This window comes from Aotus nancymaae, unplaced genomic scaffold (assembly GCF_030222135.1).
Source record: "Aotus nancymaae isolate 86718 unplaced genomic scaffold, 86718_ANA_hifiasm-v0.15.2.pri h1tg000002l, whole genome shotgun sequence".
NCBI classification, from domain to species: Eukaryota; Metazoa; Chordata; class Mammalia; order Primates; family Aotidae; genus Aotus; species Aotus nancymaae.
The window spans coordinates 62,408,566-62,421,005 of NW_026988413.1; the positions used below are offsets into that span (position 1 = coordinate 62,408,566).

The window sequence follows — 12,440 nt, forward strand, 5'->3', positions numbered from 1 at the left end:
ACTGATTTGATCTACACAATTATTCAGATACAATGAGACTGAGAATGGTATATTTTCACTTATCTTTAGCTACTATTTGGTTTTAGAGTAATCTTACTTTCTTTTCTAGCTGTATATAATCTGATAAAAGGATAAGAAAAATCAAGGTTTTTGTCCAAAGGAATGAAATAATTCCTCAGCCTGGTTCCTGGTTCCTAGAGTCTTCCAATGTGTGTATATAGTATATTTTCTATCTCTTAGCTGCAGACTAACAAATATGACCTGGATACTTTCTGATTCAGTTCTGAAATAGGCATGGTTCAGAAAGAGATACTATTTATGGAAATAGTATTACTCTCACAATCCTTTGTGCACACTTAAATGCCTTGACTGATACGCTCCTGCCCTAGCACCTAACACTAAACTTACTTTCTCTACTATATATTATAATGCACAATTTATTTATAACCAATTGATTCATTGTAAATTTATATTATTATCTCCAAAAAAAATTTCATTTTAACAGGCATATTATGTTTATTTTTAAAAGGTGTGTCGAATAAAGCACAAAATCATTCAAAAATGAATAATTCTGTGCTAGCCACTGAGAATATGAAGACGAAAAATAATACATATCCAGCCTTCAGAACCTCACAATCTGGCACAAGAAGATGATTCACGTAAGTAGTTTCACAGACTAAATGGGTCAATTGACGTATTCAATGGAAGGAAGCTTCATTCGGTTTGCTGATGAAGACTCAAGTGTGCGATGTTATATTTTATCTAAAGACATGTTTATGATTGCCACAACATTTTAAGTTACTGTAAGTTTTGGTCAACATAGTTTCCCACACCACATTTCTCCAAGCAAGGGAAACCTAGAAATGCAGGTTTAATGACTCATTCAGGAGATGACAAGATTCCTTAAGATATGTGGTTCCTTTAAGTTTTACTCTAAGCTTGTAAAAACTACCAAGACCAAACTATTCTTCATATTTATCAACAGAATTTTATTTTTGCTTATCTTCATTCCCTAATTCAAGTATAAATTGTATATTTTCTTATCCTGGACTTGACAGACTCCAGCTTTGTTACTGTTTGGAAATAGTGTGTGGATTCCCTATTTATACTGATGTTTATGTCTTGGCAATAGGGGAGCTGGTAGCTGGAGACATTCATACTAATTTGTGTCGGACAGAACTTATTGATTCTTCTATAGGTTTAATTAACAATGTTAAACAACCTACAAATTAAAAGGAGTCATCCTTTTAAAAACATACCACATGTAATTTTCTTAACATTATTTTACCTCTTCATCTAGCTACTCTCCAATTATAAATGGTTGTAATAATGTGCCACAGGCAGGTTACTTCATTCCTGATAAGCATACATCATATAATATATAATATTTAATACAGTATACAGGCACATGAATCTCTGCTTCCATCATTCTAATTGTTTGGTACCATTGTTTCATTAATTATTTTGTTTTATATTTTACAGATTAATTTCACATATCAAGTCTTCTTTAAGTTAAAATATATGTATTTGCTTTTTACTTAGAACTATTTACTTTTTCAGGATCAAAATGTACCAATAAATGCATACAAAGACCATATCAATATCTTCAGCAAATTTCATTTTAACTAATGCTTCTGTTTTGTGAATGTTAAATTTCATGACTATTAGGCCAATTTTTCCAGATTTGGTCTGCACATCTTATTCTGTGCATATTTACCCTAGTAGCCTACTCATTTCCAATGAGTAATGACAGAGCTGTCACAAATTGCTAGTGCCACCTATTAGTGGAAGCACAGAACTGCAAATCACACAAATTCCTTTATATAGCACCTTAGAAATCATGAGGGGTAAAAGCCATCCCAAGATTCACACTTGTTCTAAGGTACATTTACAACTGTTGGTCTTTTTAAAATAAGCCCTTTACATGTGCAAAACTTATTTCAATACTGTCATGAGTTTTGGAGATTTTACCTCTATAACTTGGCAGCAATGAATTATTTATCATATATAATTTTCTTCATAAAGGTTGACAAGAGCAATGTCTTATTTAATTAATATGTAACTCTGTATTATCATGACTTTGTAAATAAAAGTTGTTGGATAATCATCAATTCAAAATTTACGTTAGTATTGGTTATTTCGGAAGATTCCGTAAAAATTCAAGTTAAACATTATTCAGAATAATCCTGACTTTAGATTTTGAAATTGTTCAAAAGTTGTGAAGGTGCGGTATTTTGACTTTTGGAGCTATGATACAAAGGTTTGTCACTGGAGTTAAAATGAAAAAAATTGGGATAAGTTAAACCACACAACTTCTTACAGACAACTTAAAGTTCATGATAACTTTAAAAGACAAGTTTCTTAAAGCGCAAACCTGAAAACAATGATACAAAATTTAATGCCCAATAAAAGTATATATACACATTAAGCATAATATCCTCCATAACAACAATTTAACATTAATTTTTGTTATTAGGAACATATGCAGTCATAGTAATTGATTCTAATTAAACTTATTCCTGAAAGATCCTTGAATGGCATTAAATCTTTACTATAGAATATAAGGCCGGGCGCGGTGGCTCAAGCCTGTAATCCCAGCACTTTGGGAGGCCGAGGCGGGTGGATCACGAGGTCAAGAGATCGAGACCATCCTGGTCAACATGGTGAAACCCCGTCTCTACTAATACAAAAAATTAGCTGGGCACGGTGGCGCGTGCCTGTAATCCCAGCTACTCAGGAGGCTGAGGCAGGAGAATTGCCTGAACCCAGGAGGCGGAGATTGCGGTGAGCCGAGATCGCGCCATTGCGCTCCAGCCTGGGTAACGAGCGAAACTCCGTCTCAAAAAAAAAAAAAAAAAAAAAAAAAAAAAAAGAATATAAGTATAATTGACCACAAATTATAATATATGATTTCTATAATTAAAATCAGAAAATAAAGGAAAATTAGATATCACAGATGAATATATCTGTTCAGTTTGCCAATATTTTAGCAAACTATGTATTTCATGTCACTGACAGTAAAACTCTAGAAATCATTCATATGAAGAGAAAAATACCCTAAAAAGTTGGAATTGGAAAAAATATCTATTTAGTACTCATATTTATTTAAGCTGTTAAGGACTGAATATCATTATTAAAGCTGGTGGGTTAGAGGCTTACATGAATTTGTTTTGTGGTCTCAGTTACTTTCTTGACTGCTAAACTCTACACTGTATAAGTTCTTTCAAAGCACAATCTGGTTGGCAGCTATAAGCAGAGAATCCACAAATTGGAGATTTTCACTAGTCCTCATCTGAGCTGATCAGCATTGAATCAAAAGATGTGTGCCTATTTTATGTTCATTTTATATTATTTTGCCAGGGTATACTTGTTGAATAGATGAATAAAAAGTTCTAGTTTTCAATGTTTTTAAATTCAAGATTTCAGAATCAAAATATGACTTATAAGGTTAATAGAATTTGAGAAGAAAAAGTCATCCAGAGTCCTGGTAACACATATACAGTGAGTATTTGAGAAAAGGCATTGCAAATAATTGACAACTTCTTTGCTCTATGCATGTATGTGTGTATGTGTGTGAATGTGTGGGTCTGTCTTCCCCCCAATCCCCACATATCTTTCCTAGAAACATTCCATTTTAGCTATGAGGAGATTTTTAGGGTAAGACTAACTCTATTCTATACTATTATGTGAATGTTCAAGGCATTCATGAAAACTTTTCATGGGATACAAAAGACACACTCACTCTATTATTTTATATATATACACACCTATATATAATTTAAAATATCAATGTCATTTTAAACCAATAATTTTATTTATGAAGAATTATATTGTGATTCACAACTTGTAGATTGCTGAGGTTATTTTCACAATTATAAATGAAGTTATTTTCTGAATTATAAAATTATAAAATAGTTATATTTTCAATGTATTGAAATATATGTATGTATATACCTATGTATACACATAAATGTACTGGTATATACACAGACACACACACACACACAAATACTGCTCTGATGGAAGTAAAGAAAAATTTAAAGGAAAGACAAGAAGTTTAATTAGAAAATCATTATTCATATTAATTTTTGAACTAATTGTAATTTATTGAACAAAAGGTAAAGACTTTTGCAAATTTTACTTCAGAAATTTTAACTAAGTAAAATTATCTTCTCATCACAAAGATACATATGAGAATTTTGATTTAATTGATAATTTTGTTCTTACAATAACAACTTGACTCTGAAAAAAAACAAAAACTTTAGAAAACAGAAAAAAGAAAGCCTTCAGAATGTCTACCACTTTTTAGTGCTATTTACTAAGTCCTTCCTATGAAGTTAAGGTTAAAATCATTGATTTAACCTTTGGATTCACAGGATCACCACCACATTGAGACTTGCATGTGTCTTTGATTTCTACCAAAACTGAAGCACACAGTGTCCTGGAATAGCCCATTACATTGAATGATGGAACATTTGTCATTTGTTTAAAACCCAAACCCTAATTATTTTCTTGTGATTCATGCAGGTTTTTCTGAAGACTTCATTGTATCACATATTCCAAATGGAAGATTATATGATTTTCTAGTATTTCATGAGAAAAGTGAAATTTCACTAGTTTTGTAGAGGAAATAAACACTTATGTACCACCTTTTAAAATAAGGATTTTGCCATTTAGCCATATTACATACCTTTAAAGAAGACAAAAGTATTTCTGAGTGAATGTTTCTTAAGGATAATTTCTATGTGACTGCTGAGATTTACAGAGTTCTCACATTTTCTTCCCCCATAAGGATTCTAAATCAGATTGGTACAGAGGAAAAGCCAGCATACCCCATTTTTCTAATATTATCACTTCTCCAGATGGTCCTGAACACATCTATTCAATTCCTTTTCCCTAGAAAGTAAAGAGGTATTTTATTAGATATGTATAGCCGCTACAAAGGCTATCTTCCTGTTTTTACTTTTTTTTTTTTAACATATCAAGGCTCCTTCATCTCCTACCAAGCAAAAATGACAAGTGGAAAGTAAGCACAGTGATTGCCTGAAACTTCATCTTGGCAACCTGAGCAATGACAGAGTTAATGGTGGATCTTTGAAAACAAGTGACCATGGGAAATTAAGGTTGGCAGGGATTTAACTCTTCATGAATCATGCTGGAATATTTTTAAGGGCGATGCAATGGATGTTTTAACTGTGTTTGACATCTAATTAAGGAGAAACAAGAGGTAGCTTTAAAAAAATCTCTATTGTACCTTAGAAACAAAGTACTGACAACTGGCTACCAGATACTTGCTTTGGCCAAACAAATGTAGATGTAGAGACCAAGAGGTAATGACAGATTAATAAAATAACAGAAAAAAATTTCCTCATCCTACTCCTTTTATTCTTCTTGCTGTTGTTCTTTATTTTACCAAATTATTAAGCTCTAGGTAAATCGATGAAATTGATTATAGAGCAGTTTTTTACTTAAAGGAGAGCAGAATAATTCTAATGCATGCCACTACTAAAAAAGGCTTAAGACAGTATCAAATCTATATACCTTGCTAATATACACAGCTTGCTTCATTGGATAGGTTTAAAGTGTACAACAAAGGATACTCAAATTAAATGCCATCTTTTGAATGTACAGAAAGAACAAGTGCTTCCTCTATCATGGAGAGTAACCTATTACCATGGAAATAAAATTCTTGCAAAATAAAGAAGCATCATTCCCTATTTTTATTTTATTTTAAAATGTACTTAGCACTTAGATATATTCAAACTTAGATTTTTAAAATATATTTCATGATTTTAAACTTGTTAAACTAAAAATATTACAAATAGTCAGTCACATCTTTGAGAACTAAAGTTGCATGTAAAACTTACTCACAGGGAACATAAACTTGGATAATGCGGACAATCAACTTAGATTTATTTGCTGTCACCTTGTCAAGGAGTGAAAATAGAAAGCAAAACTGATAAAAACACAGATACCATAATATCATATACTATGGAAATAATTTAAAGACACTTACTAAATTAATTAGATAATGAATGTTATACGGTGTTTTTTTTTAAACTTACATAAATAAAATTGCACTTCTGTTTGTTGATGTTTAAATCTATTCCCAAATTGATACCCAGGAAAACGTTATACCAAAAAATAACTGGATATTCTAACTCAATGAATTTTCTCTAATGAGAACTAAATCCAAATAAACACATTAATAGGTGTTTAATTTTCTAATTCAAAGTGTGAAAATTACATCTCACTTTCTTATTGGAGATCCTCATTCACACTAGCACATTCAGAAAGAGATGTTCCCCATCATTTGAGAGTTAAAGAATATGTTTTCTGGCATAAGAGCAATTTACAGTAGACAGACATCTCTACAAATACATTCAATAATTTTTCTTTTAACTTATAAGCTAAAAAATAAGCTTAATTAGAGCTTCTCCTGCTCCACCCCCAATTTCAGAAATCTGAGAATCATAAGAAATCAACACCTTAGGGAGTAAAACTACTTGAGTTAGAGTAGTTTAATCTTCAATTCCATTTTAATAATACCTGAGATATAGAAATATTTTCTGTCACTAAATTTATGTATATCATTGTGGGATCTACTTTAGCATTACTTTATACACCATCTATCAATAAGATCTATCTAAGCAAATGTAGAAAAAATATCTTATAAAAAAAATCCTCATTAAAAAATAAGCACATACATCAAATTGTAACCAAATAAAACACTAGTGATAAAGCTCTTTATTCTCTCTTAAATTTATACTTTTTAAAAGAGAAGTTTACACAACTACCTATGCAAGTAGAGAGTAATGTGTCTGCAATTCTCACTGAAGCACATAAAGAATTAAGTAACATAATATTTCAAAGACTTTAAAGGTACACAAATTAGCCAAATACACAGTCTTTTGTACCATCATAACACACTGTAGAAAAACTAGTCTGTTCCATCTAGTTTATGCTCTCTTGGCAAACCATGATCTACTGCTTATGTTAAGCATCTGATTGTCAGATTTGAACAAACTGAATATTCATGATGACGATTAACCATTTCATGTCTAAAACTAAGAAAACACAATTCATCATAGTAATTATTATAGGTAAGGCATGCACATCTACAAAGAGACCATTTTTGCATTTGTATTTTTTAGAAAATATTTTAATAGAAGTAAAGTCAGAAAAATTAACAGGCATAAGATACGATAGTAAGATACACAGATCAGCGTGTACCAGGCATACAGCTCTTTTCAGCAAATGTGATTAAATGTTCTTTGTTTGCATTTAAATTGTCATATATCAAACAGAAGACATGCTTTTTACAAAACGGTTTAAAACATCTCAGAAAGAGACATATAATCACATAGGTTTTCCAGGTTAAACTAAAGGTTTGATGATTTGGGGTTGGGAGGGAGTTTAAGGAATGAAAGGGGGGGCTGTTATTACAAAGCTAACCAAATAAAAGAAAAATAAGGTTTACCTTTGTAGGATAATTTCAGCCTTGGCACGTTGTTCTTCCCATTTTGATAGTTTGCTCTTGCTGCAAGTAATACTCCCCAGAAAAGACAGACAATCCTAGTTAACCAGCCCATGCTGCAGACGCTGTAGTTCCCTTTGCTGCTTTAGTCTTCCTTCCTGTATTGTGCGGCCAGCGAAGTTCAAACAATCTGGAAACTGGAGGTAACAGGTGATTTAGGTCAGTTTCATTCATAAATGCAGACAATCAAGACCTCATGGCAACACTAACACCTCTTCTTCTGTAACAGTCACTGAAGCACAGAAACTTCAAACCCTCCAAAAAGAGAAAAAAAAAAAAAAAAAAAATCCGAGCCAGGCACCGGATAATGAGGCACAACTGTTGTGTGGAAAGAAAAAAAAAAAAAATTAACAAGGTCTGCTGCAGTGGTGCTTAAGAACCAGTTCCTTTTATCTAAGCTCCTCTGATAGCTGGTGGCGGACTCTAATCCTGCTCCCTGCTTCATTCGGCTCCCGGGAAGCAGAATGAAAGGGAAACAGAGAAACAGAGAGAGAGAGAGAGAGAGAAAGAGAAAGAGAGAGAGAGAGAGAGAAGCCGTGAGCAGCGCGGAGTTTTCCTGTACGCACGTAGGGGGAGATGACACAAGATCCCACAGACAGGTTTCCCCAACACTCACTAGACTGGCTGACAATGGGAGAACAGGCGAGCTCAACCCACTCCCCTTCCCTCCTGTCACACAACACATGCAAAAAACATCTCATAGAGATTAGAGCCGAGCCGGGAGCAGAACCCTCCGGCGTGCCTGTGAAAGGCATGTAGCTATAAATTTACTTCCCAAGGCAAGCGTTGTTTCATAGCCATTTTTGGGTGCAATTTTGATTTTTAAAAATCTGAATTCTGCTACCTATAAAATTTACAATTCTTGTTCATTATGCAATCCTGCTGAACTTGTGCATTATATGTGTGTGTGCCTGTGTGTCTATATATCCTCATCAATACAACTTTAACCACTGAAGGTTTTAAAGCCTTGTTAGAGATCATTCCCTCCTCCCAACTAAACCCCTGGGCTAAACCACCCCCTTCCTCTGTCCCACTGCAATTTCAGGGAAGAAATTCCTAGTAAAGCCCATTCCAACAATCAGTTCAAGACAAATATAGGTCCTCTGAGAATTATAAATTACAACAGGGGATTCTCAAAAGGATACTCAGAATTTAAAAACATCTATAGTTTTCCAGCTTCTGGAAAGCTCTGGCTAACATTTTTAATGCATCACATCTCATTAATTAAAGCCACTTCCCTAGTTTTGGTTTAAAGGGCAGCGGAAGATGACAAAGTTCACAAAAGTCCCTGCTGAGTGTCAAAGAGTAAATAAAAAGAATATTTCTGTGTCTTCATGAGCTGCTGAAGGGTTACTAAATTTTCTGTGGGACACACAGGCATGTATTCAGGCAGTCATAGGAACACCATTAGTTCCTTCCGAAACAAGTATGTTGTCTGTGGCCTCTCAATTTTCTCTTATTTTTCATTCAGTTTTTCTCAAAGATGATGTTTTTACAAGAATCTTTAGAGATGTATAAAAAAGTTAACAGGATAGAACTTTCTCTTCTTTATTCCCCAACTCTTTCTGCCCTACCCCCTCCTACCGCCACTCCCCACCCCCACCTCCAGATACAGCGCTAGGAATCCAGACACTCAACTTCAATAGTATGGAAACTTCTTGGCTGAAGGGAGAGAGTGGGTCTCAAAATTAAAAATATAAACACCTACTGAAAGTGGCTTAGTATTCTTAAGAAAATGATCTAAGCATTGTCACTACAACTTTCATTACTTAATGTCTATATACCAATAGAGAAAGCACAGCGCCCTCTTCTCTCTCTCTCTCTCTCTCTCTCTCTCTGCCTTTGGACGTATGGCTTGTGTGAATGTAGGTGGAGAAGGAGGAAGAGGACCAGGAGGATTTAAAGAGAGGAGAATGGGGAAAAGGGAGGAGGAATTCTGTCTCTACTTCACTAGATTGATTCATCAAACAGATCTTATTGTATTTGTCAGTTTCCGCAAGCCTATTGATCAGCCAGTATTGTTAAGAAAATAAATCCAAAAATAATGTTGATTTTACTGATTCCCACACTTGTTATCCTGGGCACTTTTCACGCTCTAGGCAATGGATTAAGGCTACAAATGACAAGAGGCTTGTCTGTCTTCCATGGATTACTCTCCATAGACAGTCATTCTGCAGAGGAATTCATGTCCCTTTGGGATTATTTCAAGGAATGGACTAATGAATTATCCTATTGAAATCTCACATATAATTAGCTTAAATACTTTAAATAGTTTTACCATTTTCATTAGTATATATTTTACATGTCTTTAAATATATTTATATTTTTACTTTAGTTTTGTTTTCTAGAATAGAAGAGCAAGTTTATTTTGTCAAAACTAAACAGGATAATCTTTATGAGTGTCATTTCACTTGTGTCATGTCTAATCCTAAGACATTTTGATGTGTTCCAGGTAAAATAAAAGACTGTAAGTAAATTTCAATAAAAAAGGGTCAAAACTGGCTCCACTAGGGAAGAAAGACATTCAATCTAGATTTTGAACCACAAAATCAGGACACAGTTACTTCATTTCATAAAACAAATAATTTAATATTGATGCATGAAAGTTGGTAGCACAGATACCCCCATACACAAACTATTTTTTCTAAACTGTGATATGCTTATTTATATTTGATATTTTTCTTATCCTCAAATTACTTATGATCTTTGTGTTTTTCCACATATTTAAAAGTTTCATAGGTTTGCACTTACATTTGCTTTTCTGCAGATTTTTTATTTAAAAAATGTGAACATAGTAAATTCTTCAGGCAAACTAACTGTCCTAGACTGATTAAATTATAAAATAGTAGAAATGTCTGGTCACATACAGGTAATTCAAATGTTAAATAAAAAATGAAAGAAGAAAGTAAATGCCTGACAAATACTTACAAAAGCATTCGGAATATTTTCTTTCTATTGCCTTCGCATTTGACTTTGGTCAGAGTTAAATAAAATTGTATTTAACTATTTTTTAATATCCCCAAACACCTTAGGATAATCAAGCTTCAACTTATTTCTCAACTAAAGTGGAAGCAAGGTATGGGTGGACTTGGATGGGAGGTATCAGAATCTATGGGAATCTGGCTGCATGTGCGAAATGCAGATTTTTAATCCACTCCTCCAAAGATTACTCCTTACTCTGAGAATCTGTGGCCTAAGTTCTGAAATGAGAAAACCTGCTGTATTTGACATAATAACCATTTATTTTACTGTATCATTTATTACTTTTCAAAAGTCACAAGTATTATATTGGCCTTTTGTTTTGTTTGGAGATGGAGTTTCGCTCTTGTTGCCCAGGTTGGAGTGCAGTGGCATGATCTTGGCTCATGGCAACGTCCACCTCCTGGGTTCAAGTGATTCTTCTGCCTCAGCCTCCTGAGTAGCTGGAATTACAGACACTTGCCACCACGCCCGGCTAATTTTTTGTATTTTTAGTACAGGCATGGTCTCACCATGTTGCCAGACTGGCCAGGTTGGTCTCGAACGCCTGAACTCAGGTGATCCACCTGCCTCGGCCACCCAAAGTGCTGGAATTTCAGGAGTAAGCCACTGTGCTTGACCTTATATTGGCCTTTTAACATTGAATTTTATTTAAGGTATAAGTGAAATATTCTTATTTATTTATTCCCCAAAGCAGCCTATTTTCAATTACTTTTCTAACCCATAATTTTCATCATGTACTATATTTAACTCTATTTGTAACTGAGTTTCTAGTGTGTTCTAACAATTCAAGTTTCCAAATATGATTAACTCCTGCCATGGAATTAAATTTGAGCAGGTGCTTAATAGGATGATCATGCTGTTGTATACTTCTCTGTCAAATAATTCAGTAGTTTTTTGACCTTACCTCACTCTGTATTGAGAAAGAGTACTAAAATTTTTGACAGTGGCAACTTTCTGGATGGTGTGCTTAATTTTCTAGAGGAACAATACTTCCCACTTCACAACAGGTTAGTTAACTTGTTTTTCAGTAAAGACCTCTGTAGTCTTGGAAGACACTATTAAAGTATTTATACATTGGCTATGTATTTTTTAATCTTTCCATGTATTGGATGAAACCAATGTGTGTAATTTTAAAATGTTCACTCTTTATATTTTACTATTATTGAACCAAATCTGGATAGTAATAAACATCATAATTTAAGAGCAGTATTGTTTCCTAATTTGTGAGATAGCAGTCTGAGTACTTTCCTAAGTTATACATACCCTGAATCTTTCTGTGAGTAGTAGTTAGAAATGCTCCCTGTATTTGTGCATAAAAGAATATAAGGAGAAATTGTGTTTTAGATGTATTTCAAAGATTTAGTGAATAAAATGTACCTGAAGTTATGTTGCACTTGATTAAATAATCTCACCTATTTCTGCAATTCACCTTCCATGCCCATTTTATTGTGATCAGATACAGAAACTCCCCAAAATTGTGTTGCCACCCTCAGCAACAGATGACGTCTTTAAAGGAAATTACTAAGTTAGGAATTTTTAAATGAGGTAGTTAACCTGTTCTTCTAAGAAATAACACCAAAGAGGAAACCAGTGCTAAAAACACAAATTTTAGTACTCTTGGCAAGGTGTTTTTCAATTGAGTCATGGAAAAAACATATTATTTTTCACTCAACATCTGTTATTTCTGTGTTTTTTTTTCCTTCCAAGGATGCTTCATTAGTATTTGAGAAAGGCTTACGATCAACAGAATTTCAGCAAATGTCATAGTCAAACATTTGCCCTTGCTCTGACTTCTGATGTTGGAAATTCATTTTTAATGAGGGTTTTTCTAGTACAAGAAATTTGAACCTTTTTTTTTCTATAAAAGAATTGTGTGGGTGAAAAAATTCTTTAGAAGATCAGAAGACACTCTATTAATTGG

General features: G+C 33.5%; 1 protein-coding gene across 5 annotated transcripts in view; it reads right to left on the reverse strand.

The window, feature by feature from the left end:
• Positions 1 to 12,440, reverse strand: part of SEMA3A (semaphorin 3A) — a 497,295-nt gene that overhangs the window by 207,077 nt on the left and 277,778 nt on the right. For 2 of the 5 annotated variants that reach the window (XM_064375108.1, XM_064375121.1), the window contains one exon: positions 7,481 to 7,674. In XM_064375108.1, the coding sequence (XP_064231178.1) occupies positions 7,481 to 7,592 (112 nt within the window). In that variant the 5' untranslated portion in view covers positions 7,593 to 7,674. Of the gene's footprint in view, positions 1 to 7,480; positions 7,675 to 8,103; positions 8,238 to 8,381; positions 8,397 to 12,440 lie in introns of those variants that run through there. The other 3 variants (XM_064375130.1, XM_064375103.1, XM_064375115.1) reach the window with 3 other exon arrangements.